Source organism: Calliphora vicina, chromosome 1 (assembly GCF_958450345.1).
Source record: "Calliphora vicina chromosome 1, idCalVici1.1, whole genome shotgun sequence".
Lineage (NCBI taxonomy): Eukaryota > Metazoa > Arthropoda > Insecta > Diptera > Calliphoridae > Calliphora > Calliphora vicina.
This window is the reverse complement of record NC_088780.1, coordinates 166,382,627-166,396,868: the sequence shown is the minus strand read 5'-3', so window position 1 is coordinate 166,396,868 and position 14,242 is coordinate 166,382,627. Positions and strand designations below refer to the sequence as shown.

At 30.3% G+C, this 14,242-nt stretch overlaps 3 protein-coding genes across 3 annotated transcripts; 2 read left to right on the top strand and 1 right to left on the bottom strand.

Moving 5' to 3' along the window:
• Positions 1-5,403: 5,403 nt before the first annotated feature.
• On the top strand, positions 5,404-9,928 carry Gk1 (Glycerol kinase 1). The gene is made up of 4 exons (XM_065498055.1): positions 5,404-5,834; positions 8,292-8,586; positions 8,649-9,249; positions 9,314-9,928. The coding sequence occupies exons 1-4, from the start codon at positions 5,604-5,606 to the stop codon at positions 9,759-9,761; spliced, it is 1,575 nt and encodes a 524-aa protein (XP_065354127.1). The 5' UTR covers positions 5,404-5,603; the 3' UTR covers positions 9,762-9,928.
• NitFhit (NFT-1 protein) lies at positions 6,236-7,901 on the bottom strand. The gene has a single exon (XM_065498053.1). It carries the CDS (start codon positions 7,821-7,823, stop codon positions 6,390-6,392), a length of 1,434 nt encoding a protein of 477 aa, XP_065354125.1. The 5' UTR covers positions 7,824-7,901; the 3' UTR covers positions 6,236-6,389.
• Positions 9,929-10,348: 420 nt separating the features above from the next.
• pit (pitchoune) lies at positions 10,349-14,220 on the top strand. Its single transcript, XM_065498052.1, has 7 exons — positions 10,349-10,593; positions 10,657-10,827; positions 11,050-11,769; positions 11,836-12,137; positions 12,229-12,381; positions 12,452-12,622; positions 13,766-14,220. Exons 1-7 carry the CDS (start codon positions 10,449-10,451, stop codon positions 14,099-14,101), a joined length of 1,998 nt encoding a protein of 665 aa, XP_065354124.1. The 5' UTR covers positions 10,349-10,448; the 3' UTR covers positions 14,102-14,220.
• The last annotated feature ends 22 nt before the right edge of the window (positions 14,221-14,242 follow it).

The following is a 14,242-nucleotide window of genomic DNA, read 5'->3' as shown; positions in this document are numbered from 1 at the left end:
ATTATTGTAAGAAATTAAAACATGAATATAAATGTATGTATGTTGCATTTAATTGTAATAATGTACATTTAAAATCCATTTTGATTATATTTTATATATTTTAAGCTAAAACCGAAATCTCTATCATCATATTAATTAGATAAATACTTACATAATTATAAAACTATTATTCGTATTGTTTGAGTTTAGTAAAATATGTTAATTAAAGTTATTAACTACTATCTTTAAATTTTTCACAAAATTATGCAGTTTAGTATTATACATATATCCATATTATTTAAAACAAAATACCAAAGTGTCTTTAAATATTTTGAAAACATCTAGTTATTTTTTTAATAATTTGATTTTTTTTTAAATGAACTGAATTAATTATATTTATTTTTTACTAGATATTATAATGACATTTATGCAAAACAACAACAACAACTATAATCTTGTTATAACAAACTCTGTGTTTCTAAAAAAAGTAATAAAAACTTTATTTTTTATTAAAATTTTTTAACAATTGCTTACTTTTTAATCGTATTTTTTATTAAACAAACAACTTAATTTGTTCGATATTTATTTTTTTTATTAATTTTGGTGCTTCAAATATGAAAAAAAGGAAAGTTTGGTCAATATTACAACAAAAAAATTTACGAATTTTGAAAAAAATATAATTTAAATAACAATAAAACAAACAAAAAAATCTATTTCAGCAGGCTGGATAGAGAAATAAAATAATTATGAAAAATGTTTGAGAAACAAATTGGTAAAAAGTAAAAATATTCTATATTAATATGCAAATTTGAATATTGAAACCAAATATCTAAACAAATACAAAAATTTGATTAACTATTAACTCTAACTCTATTATGAATTAAACTAATAATTATACAATTTATCTACATACATACTTATTTTCATATATACATATGTACTTTACTTTACTACAACAACAAACAAATTAAATATTTAAACATACATATGTAAAAGAAACATCTTATAATGGTAAGCTAGCCATATAAGCTGGTCTTATAAAACAATTTCAATCCAAACACAAATAATAGAAATTAAAGTAATATTTCCCAATATTAGTATCTTTAAATATTAGCACAAGATACATACATTTTCTTTATCACAATTGTAGATGCCGACGAAAGCAATCTTGTTTAATCAGTTATTTATTACCAAGGACTTAGAAATAGTAATGATATTTTGCAAATTAATAAGGGTACTCATTTAAACGTTTAAGTTTCTCATTTATGTAAATTTGGGCGACATGTTTCATGAACCCACCATTTTCAAATTTATGGAATTTTACAAAATAAATTCCTATTTGATAAAAATGTAGAAAAAAAAAAGAAATTCAACAAAAGCTAATTTAAATTCTAATGAAAGCGAAATCTTTGGAACAGTTTGCGAGTCTTAATTGATTTGCATGAAAATGAACAGATTGCACAGTTTACGAGGCACTTAAGCGTTTACATAAGAAATTTTAATGTAACTGTTTCATTTTTATATGAAAGTAGAGTTAGAAGAAGTTCTTCTCTAGTAAAATCATTACTTTTAAGTTAGCCCACACATGTGCTAGGCAAATAAAAACAAACAAAAATATATGTAGCTGTTTCATAAAATGTTTTAGAATAAACTGAAACTTTTGCCAAGTTTTTATTGTTTTAAAAATAAACTATTGAAGTCTCCCTGCAACCAGATTTACCAGATTAGAAAACCTACAGAAATTCTTCTTAAAGTAGAATTTCTGTACTAATAAAAAATATTAATTGTAATTTGATGCCAATTGAATGATTCGTTTAGATTTTTTTTTAATTTTGCGATACTGGTACAAATAAATACCAATTTGTGTCACGACAACTAAAATTTTTCAGCAACAACTAGGGTTCCTACAAGCGAAAATGTTCTCGGGAATATGTTTTTAAAAAATTTTCTCGGAAATTTATAAGTTTTCTTGATGAACAAATGTGTTGCTAATCAAATGATTCCATTACATCTTTAGATTTTTTCGGTTCTAGCAACAGATAGCTACCTGAATTAAGATTGAATCAAATTGAAATGTTATGTTCTTAAAGGAATTATTAATTTGCCTTATATTACAACTTCTAAGGATATTCATATTTAGAGGAAATAATAACAAATTTTTAAATTGTTTAAATACAATCCGATTTGAAAATGTATCTTTGGAAACGATTAACTTAGTCGGAATTCTTGAGTTTTATAGTAAAACAATAGAATTTATTGATTTTATAACGAATAAACTACGACTGACAAGGGCTGTCAAATACCACCATTATATTGTACAGCCCTGTCAAACATTTCTTTTGGAATGGTAGTTTTTATTCCGATAGATTTTAGTTCTTCAGAATTCGTTTGATTTTGTTTATTTCCAAAATAGTGGCTGACTTCATAATCGCATTTTGCAAAGCAACACTGCAATGCATAGTGTTCATAAACGCAATAGATTTTGTTTTGGCAATGTCGCAAGTTCATTATTGTATGGCAATGCTTGTCCATGCGCAGCATCTGTCAAATTTGTGAACTGTTTTTAATTATGATTCTTTACAAAACATTTATGCGTTCATGAATGTCACAAAATATTGCTTTGCCTTGTAATTGCTTTGCATTACTGCGTTTATGAAGTCGGCCAGTTTCTAATTCTGAATTTCCAAATTTAATTTGGCAATGTTTTGTAAAAGTCAAGTTTTTGGTAAAAAGTAAAACAAATAATTACAAATTAATATCAATTTCACTTATAAAACTGAAAGTGGTTGCATTCCGATATGTTCGTTTTACTTTTTCTAAAGAAGCAAAATGCGGAATTAATTCTACTTTTATTTTTCTAGATTTAACTTGGTCGGACATAATTATAATTATTGAATTTTGAACGATTATATGAAATTTAATGGGAATTCCCAGATATGAACAGATATTTTTTAATATTTCCTGGGAATGGAAAAATTCCGGGAGATTAGGAAATTTCAAAATATTTCACATTTTATTATAAATGTGTGTAGTGTAGCTGCAAAAAGTTTTGTAATTATTTCTGATAAAATATATTTGAAAAAATGTAAGAACTTAAAAAAAGATAATCATTTAAGATAGGCGTTTATTTCCCAACAATTGATTGATTGATTTATTTTGTTACTTTAACATCTGTAGGTATCTGAGGAATGATTTTAATAATTTGTGTTTGAAGTTTACAACATTTAATAATAAATCCATACCTATCTCGAAAACAAAAATCCTAAAAGTATTTGGTTAAATAAAATAAAATTGGTTTGATAATTTTGGAAAAGAAAATCCTAAGAACTAATTATTTATTAAATGTTTATGTACCACTAAATACTATCACCGAAGAAGCCTTATAAAAATAGTGCCTTTATCTAAAAGAAAATAATATTATGAAAATACAATATTAATAATTATAGTTGAATAAAAAAAAAACGTTAAAAAACATTAAAAATTAAAAACTTTACCTTGTGTTTATATAAATTGTCACAATTTAAGCTCTGCAACAAGTAACAATTCATTTGCCGACATCTGTTACTGAAGACAATTTTGTATGTATGTAATTCGTGCCTAATGATTAATTATTTTGTTTTTTGATACTCGTACTTGAATGTTTGTTTTATTTACATATTTTATCAATTTTCTAATTAGTTTTCTATACATGCTGCTCAATCATTACTCTCCCTACTTTATTATGACTTCATTTTTTTTTTATTTTAAATCGTTAACTTAGCTTAATGTTTTCTGCTAATAAATTATGAATTTAGTAAATTTTTAGTAATTTATATAAATAATTATTAATTTACACTTTTAAAATTATTATTAAATACTAAATTAAATAATAATAACAAAAATAATAATTTTACTAAAAAATTAAAAAAAAATGTTGAAATTGAAACAATATAAATAAAATTTTATTGTTTCAGCATTTTTTTTATAGTTAAATTAAGTTTAAATTTCTGTCAAAAGAAAGTAAAAGGTTACAAATATAATATTTTATAATAATTACAATAAAAAAAAACAAAAAATATTGACTAAAAATTTTATCATAGTTGTTGTTCATATTATTTTTTATTATTTCTTTTTATATTTTTTTTAATTCGTTGTACATATTCTATATTTAAATTAATAATAAAATCACATATAAATAAATAAAAATAAAAAAAAACAAATAAATCCAAAAATCTGTATTGTTTTAATGTACATACATACTTTATTACAAATAAGGTTTTTATTAGCTAGAAATTAGTTTAAAAATTAAACAAGACACAACTGGAACAACAAGAAACACAACATTTAATTAAAGATAAGTTGAATTCTGAAAGATCCAAGATCCTTTTCCATATCATAAAAACCGTGCATAAAAGCTTTGCAACTCAATATTTAAAACATTTTAAAATCTGACATGTTCAATAACATTGTAATGAATGTGCTGTTTGACGTTTTACGGTGTATTTGACGTTTTACATGTATTTTCAGCGCAATTATGAATAAAAATTCCCCGGGAGTTTTTCCCCTTTTTTCATTTTTCCTATTCAAATTCAATGGGAAAAAACTACCTAGGAACAAACTCCCGCGGAATTTTTTATTCATAATTGGGCTGTTTGTTTTTGTTACAATAACAAAACACATGTTAAATTTCCACACAAAGTACTCGTTCGCTATAGAAAAACAGCACATAAATAACTTTGTAAATACTGCGATTATAAAGAAAATAAGCTCAATCTGTGATCAGTCATATTTTATACCAAAAAAACGATTTTTATAAAAAAAACTAAAATATCTTCAATCGTTAATAACTTAGTAAATACTGCGATTATAAAGAAAATAAGTTCAGTCTGTGATCACATATATTTTATACCAAAAATCGAATTTTAGTACATAAAACTCAAATATCTAAAATAGTTAATAACTTTGTAGAAACTGCGATTATAAAGAAAATAAGCTTAATCTGTGATCACTCATATTTTATACCATAAATCGATTTTTAGAATAAAATAATTAAATATCTTCAATCGTTAATAACTTTGTAAATATTGCTATTATAGAGAAAATAAGCTCAATCTGTGATCACTCATATTTTATACTAAAAATCGATTTTTAATATAAAAAAAAACTCAAATATGTATTTCACTAATGGTAATTTTTCGTTCTTCTAATCGGGTTTACTAGTAGACTAATAAAACGTGGCATCTCTACACATGCATCACCTTGCTTTCAGCTGGCACTATTGTGAATTAAGAAATATTGATATCAAAATAGAAACAACGATAAGAAGTGACAATAAAATAACTATATCACAACAAATAAATTAACAATTATTTTTGATATTTTACTGATAAATGCAATAATACACAGATAAACCCTTTCTCCTATAAACAGCACACCTTCTCTCTTTCTTTATTAAACATTGGTGTAAACATACAAAAAAGAGTTTAATAAATAATTCTATTTCGACAAGTGAGTGGTCTGGTTATGTGAGTAGTTGGATCAAAGTTCTTGGCATTAACAAATATTGGGTTTTGGGAAATTCAAAACAATTTAAACGCGTAGATTACGTGTACACATAAAACTAGTCTTTGAGCCAAATAATAATAATGAATCAAGTTAAATATGTTGGCGCCATCGATGAGGGTACATCATCGGCACGTTTTATTATTTTTAAAGCTGGTACGGATGAAATAGTGTGCTATCATCAAATTGAAGTGCCATCCATATATCCCCAGGAAGGTTGGGTAGAGCAGGATCCCGTCCTCATCTATGACATTGTCAAAAGTTGTATCGATGAAGCCGTTCAAAAATTAGAAAAGCTTGGTGGTAATGTTAAGGTAAGATAATGTTGTTATTGCTATTTATGTAATTGTAATATGTAGCTAGAAATCAGTAAACTATTCACTTGGCAAATTGTCTCAATTATAAATTTTGTTTATAATAATCGATGATATAATAATCTATTTAACAAATGTCATTTAAATGCATATTTGTTGTACATATCGCCACCTAAATCCCAAAAATTTTATGTGACGATATTTAATATAAATTGGAACATATCAAAATCTATGAGATTTTTGTAGATATTGTCTGTATGCTCTTTGACCCCATGTGTGTATAATCATTACTTATTTCCTCTATACTAAATTGTATCACACTTTAACAACATAAAAACAATAGCTTGATATCAAAGAGCAAATAATACCTTTATCAGTTAATAAGAACAAAGTAAACAAAATTATTTTAATGGTCTTTAAAAAATTTGTAAAATTTTATTTAACAATTTTTCATAAGACAAATAAATATTTCCCATAATGTGATTGATGTACTACATACAACCTTATTCATTCTAATTGCTCTATGATTTTATTTCACTTATCGCTTGTCTACAGTTAAAACTTAAAACTTCTCATTATTTCTCGATATTTCTGTGCCTCTTGTATGCGTTCCTCCATTGTACGTATCTTATGATTTTCCACTTGGTCCTCTAATTTAACATAAATTTGATCATTATGTTTAAAGTCGCCGGGACTACGGGGCATTACATGGAAATGTACATGAGGCACTGTTTGGCCAGCATCAGCACCATCTTGGACGGTAACAGTGGCAGCAGTAGTTTTGTAAATTGATTCTAACATTCGTTGTATGCGACACACAGTGTTGAAGAGATCACTCATTTCTGCCGAGTTCAATGCATTGAGACGTTGTACAACGCGTTTCGTTGATACCAGGACATGACCTTTGACAACACAACTCAAATTAGTAAAGGCAAAACAGTATGGCGACTCGAAAAATATTGTATCTTTATTGATGACATTAGTTGCAAACATGCGGTCTTCTTGAGGCTCCGTTGTTCCATGACCATAGGCCGTCAGACTGTAAACCTCATTACGTCTATGGTCAAAACAAGGCATTGCTGATCTGATGGGTTGAACAGTGCTTAAATCAATTTCAACCGTAGCCATCTTCAAGTCATCCGTTTCCCCCAGATCAGCCATAATCTTTCCCCAAGGGTTAACGGCCATACCGTGGCCCCAACTGCGTCGTTTAGCATTATGATAACCCAGTTGAGCTGGTGCCAAAACAAAACACTGATTTTCTATTGCCCTGGCTCTTAAAAGCACTTCCCAATGAGCCTTGCCGGTGTTATATGCAAAGGCAGAAGGATAAGTTAGAATTTCTGCACCCTCCTTTCTCAGTAAAAGACTACTTTCGGCAAAACGCATGTCGTAGCAGATTTGCAAACCTAATTTTCCTGCCGGTGTATCTATGGGCGAAACCAGACGTTGGCCTGGTAGCACCACCTTGGATTCTTGGAATGTAAATTCGGGTGTTACGACATCGAACAAATGTAATTTCCTATATACGGTTACCAATTCACCTGTATTACTTAGAATTACATGAGCATTATAGATTTTGTTTGTCTTTCGTTCATACGAATCTAGTACAGATTCATGAATACCGCCCAAAGACAGCCAAATGTTGTGTTCTTTGGCCAATGATTGATATTCTTGCATTAACGGGCCCGTCAGAGGTTCGGATAACTCCAAAGTTTGCTCACGATGTTCGCCCACAAAATCGCAACATTCTGGTAGAAATACAAACTTAGCCGACTGCTCTTTGGCTTGTTGAATCAGTTTTTGTACTTGATGTAGATTTCCGGCTTTGTCGTTGGTACTACGCATTTGTGTTATGGCCACAATAGTTTTTTGCTCTGATTCTCCTCCGCTGGAAGACATATTTCGCAGTTTAATTAGGCTTGATAGGAATTTGCAATGTTTGTTGCCTCTGACAATTGAGCTGATTGAATAACTTTGGATCAACATTGAGTTTTAATTTTCTTTTCTTCTACTACCTTTGGTCGCACTTTGTTACTAATTGTTGTTTGTTATTGTCTTTTCGTGTTCTACATATGTATTTGCAAAAAATTCTATTCTATTTCTCAGTATGTTTATTCGCTTATCTTTCTTTGCTTTCTTCATCTTATCACAAAGAGTTGCCAACAGTTTTGTTTTTGGACAAAAATGGGATTTATTTTCGAAACGGAATATAAAATGTATAGATTTGATTAAACGTACAAGTGGTAACTTCGCATGGCATTTTAAATCATTCACAATAACATGTATTTAGGAACTTGAATTAGAGTATCCAACACCGAAAACCGGATTTTTCATTGTTGTAAACTCGAACGGTTCGGGTTTCTTTAACTTTTTATGCCCCCATCTTTTTGGTGGTGGGTATAAAAACACTAAACAAATTAAAAGATATAATTCTATTTTACATATTTATTGCAGGATATTGTTGCCGTCGGTGTTACTAATCAACGAGAATCGGTTATAGTTTGGAATCGTCATACAGGAGAACCTTTGCATAATGCTATTATATGGTTGGATAATCGTACCACCACAACAGTAGATGACTTGATCGAATCCATACCAAATAATTCGAAAAATATAAATTACTTAAAACCATTATGTGGTTTACCATTATCACCTTACTTTTCGGCTTTGAAATTACGTTGGTTACGCGACAATATACCAGCAGTTAAAAAGGCTATGGATAAAGGTGATGCTTTATTTGGTACCATAGGTAAAAATTACATAAATTAGTATCAATTGAATTTAGTCTTAATAATAATTAAATCTTTATAGATTCATGGCTAATTTACAATTTAACTGGTGGCGCTAAAAACGGTGGACTTCATTTGACCGACGTTACAAATGCCTCGCGTACAATGTTAATGAATATTGAAACTTTAATGTGGGACTCTCATTTATTGAAATTCTTTGGTTTGCCCGCCTCCATATTGCCTAAAATTATTTCCAGTTCGGAAATGTTTGGCACCATAAAGGATTCCGACATTAAGGGTATTCCCATTACTGCTTGTTTGGGTGATCAGCAGGCTGCATTAGTTGGACAACAGTGCTTGCAGAGGGGACAGGCTAAGGCTACTTATGGTACTGGTTGCTTTCTACTTTACAATACAGGCACCGCTATAGTTACATCTGCGCATGGCTTGCTTACCACAGTGGGTTATCAATTCGGTCGCGACTCACATCCTGTGTACGCATTGGAGGGTAGTGTGGCTATAGCAGGAGTAGCTTTGACATGGTTACGTGATAATTTGGGTCTGTTTGAGTCTTTGGGTCAAGTGGAGGCCATGGCTCGTTTGGTGGACAATTCGTTGGATGTATATTTTGTGCCGGCTTTTAGTGGCCTCTATGCACCCTACTGGAATCAAGAGGCTAGGGGGTAAATAGTGTTTGCAAAGTTTTATAAAAGAGTATTTTATTAAACATTTTTTTTATGTTTTTAGGGTAATTTGTGGCTTAAGTGAAGACACCACTAGTGAACATATCGTGCGTGCCACTTTAGAATCTATATGCTTCCAAGTGCGTGATATCTTAGATTCAATGAAGAAAGACTGTGGTATTCCTTTGGCCAAACTTATGGTCGATGGCGGCATGACGATTAATAGTCTGTTCCTACAATTGCAAGCCGATTTGGTTGGCATTAATGTTATACGCTCTAAAATTGCCGAGACCACGGCATTAGGTGTTGCTTTGGCCGCTTATCGCGTTGTGGAGCCCTCTTTTAATATTGAAGACGGTTTGTCAGTTGGTGAAGAACGTGCTAAGTACAAACCAATAATAACAGAAAATGAACGAGATGTACGTTATCACAAGTGGAAGATGGCAGTTGAGCGGTCAATTGGTTGGGATACCTCGTCAGCTTCTAGTAAGAATCGTGATTTATTTGATTAGTTCTGCCTTCTTTTTACAATTACTATGTATGTATATTAAAAAGTAAAAAGTTCTTTTTTCAAATGTTAGTGCTTTATTTTCTTAGTACATATTTCAAATGTTTCGCCAATTTTTGTTTAAATACACATATTTTTAATAAACTATTAATAAATTAAAAGCTACCAAAATGGAAATAAGTTTTTAATTAATTATAATACATATGGACATTTCCACAGAAAGGTCCAGCGTGACCGAAAATAAAAATTTTCATAAACAAATTTAAAAATTTCAAAATTTTTTATATTTTTATCTTAGTAGTTAACAAGAGAAATATTTTTGCTTTGTGCTGTTCAATTATAGAGTAACTTTAATTATTAATTCATAATTTATTTCACTATTTCTATATTTAAAATTAAAGACATTTCATGGTCTGGGAAGTAAAAATATTAGTGGTTTACATTCCGTTTTAATAACGTCTAAATTCCGCGTTGCCAACTTCGTTCTATAAATTGTCTGGCTCCTTTTTCGTACTATTGGTGTTACCACATGTTCTTCACAGTCTATTGTGAATGTTTTCACTATTGAGCATTTCATATTAAACTTTTCAGTCAACACGTGCAGTAGCTTGCTGACAAAAATAAATCATTTTCTTTAAATCAGTGAATAAAATATTTATAAATTAGTAATTAACATAAAAAATAATTAAAAATGTCTATGCGTGAAAAACTGTTGATGAAAAAAATTAAAAAACGCGAGAAAGTGAAGAAAGAATTGGCTGAAAAGAAGGGTAAGCAACAAAAACAGCAGCCACCATCAAAACAACGTGTGAAACATGTAGCTCCAGTGGAAGAGGGTAAGCATTATTGAAAATGTCCAGAGATATTGAAATAAATGAATAATATATATCATAAATTAGATGAAGAGGATGATGATTTCCAAGAAATGCCTAAACAAATTTTAAAAAATGGAAAGCCACAAAAGAAAAAGAAGCAACAACAAATGCAAGTGGTGAATTCGGATTCTGAAAGTGATGATGAAGAAGATGATGATATGGAGGACAGTGAAGAGGAAGATGATGAAGAAGAAGGTATGATTGTTACTAGATTTATTTAAAATTAAGAAATACCTGATGATTTTAAGGCGAATTTGAGGTACAACTACTAGCGACAAGTTATAGTCAACTGTTGTTGAACTAAATGAAATTCTATGAAAAATTAACTGATATTTAGTATAATTTTCTTATAACATTGATATGATGTATGAATGAATGAAGCCTTGTTTAAAATAATTATTTTTTTTATTATTAAAGATGTGGAGGAGGAAGATGGCAGTGAACTATCCGATAGCGAAGATGAGGAAGTGGAACATCCCGTAAAGATGCCGATTATGGAAAAGCCAAAGAATGTTAAGAAAGTTAAAGAGGAACAATCATTCGATGAGCTTGATCCTACGGCCGCTGCCAAAGCCTTGGAAAAACGTGACAGTAATGATCGCACATTTGCCTCGCTCAAGGGTATTGTGTCAGATGCTACTCTAAAGGCTATTGACGAAATGGGTTTCACCGAGATGACTGAAATTCAAGCCAAATCATTGCCTCCCTTGCTGCAAGGTCGTGACTTGGTGGGAGCTGCTCAAACTGGTTCGGGCAAAACTTTAGCTTTCCTGATACCAGCCTTAGAATTGATTTACAAACTTAGATTCATGCCCCGCAATGGTACTGGTGTTATAATCATCTCTCCCACCAGAGAATTGTCTATGCAAACATTTGGCGTTTTAAAGGAATTAATGAACCATCACAATCATACATATGGCTTGGTAATGGGTGGTTCCAATCGCCAAGTAGAAAGTGAAAAATTAAGTAAGGGTGTAAATATTTTGGTGGCAACACCAGGTCGTTTATTGGATCATTTACAAAACTCACCCGATTTCTTGTACAAGAATCTGCAATGTTTGGTAATTGATGAAGTCGATCGTATATTGGAAATTGGTTTCGAGGAAGAACTTAAGCAAATTATTAGTTTGTTGCCCAGTGAGTTAAACTTGTCGAAATAGTTTATATGTATGTTTTCTAAATATTATATTTTTTGTATTTTAGAACGTCGGCAGACCATGTTGTTTTCGGCCACACAAACCGAAAAAATTGATGCCTTGTCGAAGTTGGCCTTGAAAAAGGAACCCATCTATGTGGGTGTAGACGACAACAAGGACACAGCTACTGTTAGCGGTCTAGAGCAAGGATATATTGTTTGTCCTTCAGAAAAACGTCTATTAGTGCTTTTCACTTTCCTTAAGAAAAATCGCAGGAAGAAGGTTATGGTCTTCTTTTCGTCCTGTATGTCTGTTAAATACCATCATGAATTGTTCAACTATATAGATTTGCCAGTCACTTCCATACATGTAAGTTAAAGAATTAGTTTATGATTTAAATTCTAGTTTACTTTTAAAATGAAATGAAATAAACTTAACATAATTTAATTTATACTTTTAGGGTAAACAAAAGCAAGCAAAACGTACCACAACTTTCTTCCAATTTTGTAATGCTGCCGAGGGTATTTTACTGTGTACTGATGTGGCAGCTCGTGGTTTGGACATTCCCCAAGTTGATTGGATTGTACAATACGATCCTCCAGATGATCCTAAAGTATGTTGGGCGAAATTTATTTATTTTGTGATTTGTGGTAATTTAAATGTATATATATTTTGTTTTATAGGAATATATACATCGCGTTGGTCGTACTGCTCGTGGTACTGGCAGTTCTGGTCATGCCTTGTTATTGTTGCGTCCTGAAGAACTTGGTTTCTTGCGTTATTTAAAGGCTGCCAAGGTACCATTGAATGAATTCGAATTCTCTTGGAATAAAATCGCAGACATTCAACTACAAGTAAGTCATTTTGTAATCAATGTTTGGAATAAAACACAATCAAGAAAGTTAAGCGTAAATTTAACATGAGTTTTGTAACAAAAAAACATATGTAAAATGCTCGTTGAAGTTACTCTTGTTCTAAAAACAGGTTGTAAATTTGAAATTGTTAAAAGATCCGGCAGTTTTATTTTGGCAGACATATTTTTTCATAAACCAAAGTAAACTTTAAGATTAAGATTTAAACAAATGTTTGCTGAAAAATAATGTTTTGGTGAAACAATTGTTTAAGTGAAATTGATGGGGACAATTTTTTTTTTTGAAAGATCTATGAAAAGTCTATCATTAGATATACATAATGACAAGTAATACTGATATGGTTCAAAAATGAATAAACATCGAGGTAGTCGTGGTTTTTTGCTTATATCCCAGACACTTGTGGGCCGATTTTATAGCAATATTGATGTATCAACCATAGGATATTCGGGAGGTTGATTTCAACAAACAGACGACCGACTGATAGGCTCTCAAATGGAACGTGTAGAAATTACAAACAGAATAACAAACCCTTGCCACTCTTTATGGCTCCAAAATTAAATAAAACATTTTTTGGGGGAAAAAATTTTATGAAAAGATTTTTTTTTCAAAATTTAATTTTTATTGAAAAAAATTATACAAAAAAAAATTTTTTGTTTAAAAAAAAAATTCGAGGTAAAAAATAATTTTTCGGGATTTTGACCCATACGCCATTGAAAAGTGGTGTGAAATATATGTTATTGGATATAAAGACATAATAATCCAGATATAGATAAAAATAGGTCAAAAATCGAGGTTGTCCTGGTTTTTTCCTTGTATCTCAACCATTTGTGTGCCGTTTTTCTCGATTTTAACCGGGTTTTTTGCGCATATGTAAGTTATTTGGGTGCTTCAGAAAGTTAATTTCAACATACAGACGGACATATATCGACTTCGCTATCTATAACGATTTGTTGAGTCGCAAATGAAAAATGTAGAAATTAGAAACGGCATTTAACTCATGGTGAAGGGTAAACTGAAAAAATAATTTCGGAGAATGTATTAATTTTCAAATAAAAATGTCCATAAAATGTAAACTTTTAATTAATTGTGAAATTTTCTATTTTGTGTTCGTTTTTTTGTTTTTAGCTGGAGAAACTAATTTCGAAAAACTACTTCCTAAATCAATCAGCCAAAGAGGCTTTCAAATCATATGTTCGTGCCTATGACTCCCATCAATTGAAGACCATATTTGATGTCAACACCTTGGACTTGCAAACTGTTGCCAAGAGTTTTGGTTTCCTGGTGCCACCAGTGGTTGATCTTAAGGTCGGTGCGGCCAAGCGTCAACGGCCCGAAAGACGTGTCGGTGGTGGTGGTTTTGGTTACTACAAAAACATGAACGAAGATAAAAACAAACAACGTGTATTTAAACAAGTTAGTCGTGAGCAAATGCAAAATAAAGGTAAAAACTTTATGCGATAGTGAAAGATTTTGTTATTTTAAGCTGTAGTTATTATGTTCAATTTTTAAAAACATTTATTTTTGTATTAGTGTACAAAACAAATAAAAAATAAAGTAAAAACAAACACAAGAAAACGAAATGCTTTTGTCAAAGAAGAGAGG

What these genes read in the sequence shown, in the direction of transcription:
- Gk1 (XM_065498055.1), top strand. Translation starts at nt 5,604, where the DNA reads ATGAATCAAGTTAAATATGTTGGCGCCATCGATGAGGGTACATCATCG. An exon ending in AGCTTGGTGGTAATGTTAAG is followed by an intron (nt 5,835 to 8,291) that starts GTAAGATAATGT and finishes TATTTATTGCAG; the next exon opens with GATATTGTTGCCGTCGGTGT. An exon ending in TGCTTTATTTGGTACCATAG is followed by an intron (nt 8,587 to 8,648) that starts GTAAAAATTACA and finishes AAATCTTTATAG; the next exon opens with ATTCATGGCTAATTTACAAT.
- NitFhit (XM_065498053.1), bottom strand. Translation starts at nt 7,823, where the DNA reads ATGTTGATCCAAAGTTATTCAATCAGCTCAATTGTCAGAGGCAACAAA.
- pit (XM_065498052.1), top strand. Translation starts at nt 10,449, where the DNA reads ATGTCTATGCGTGAAAAACTGTTGATGAAAAAAATTAAAAAACGCGAG. An exon ending in GGAAGATGATGAAGAAGAAG is followed by an intron (nt 10,828 to 11,049) that starts GTATGATTGTTA and finishes TTATTATTAAAG; the next exon opens with ATGTGGAGGAGGAAGATGGC. An exon ending in ATCCTCCAGATGATCCTAAA is followed by an intron (nt 12,382 to 12,451) that starts GTATGTTGGGCG and finishes TTTGTTTTATAG; the next exon opens with GAATATATACATCGCGTTGG.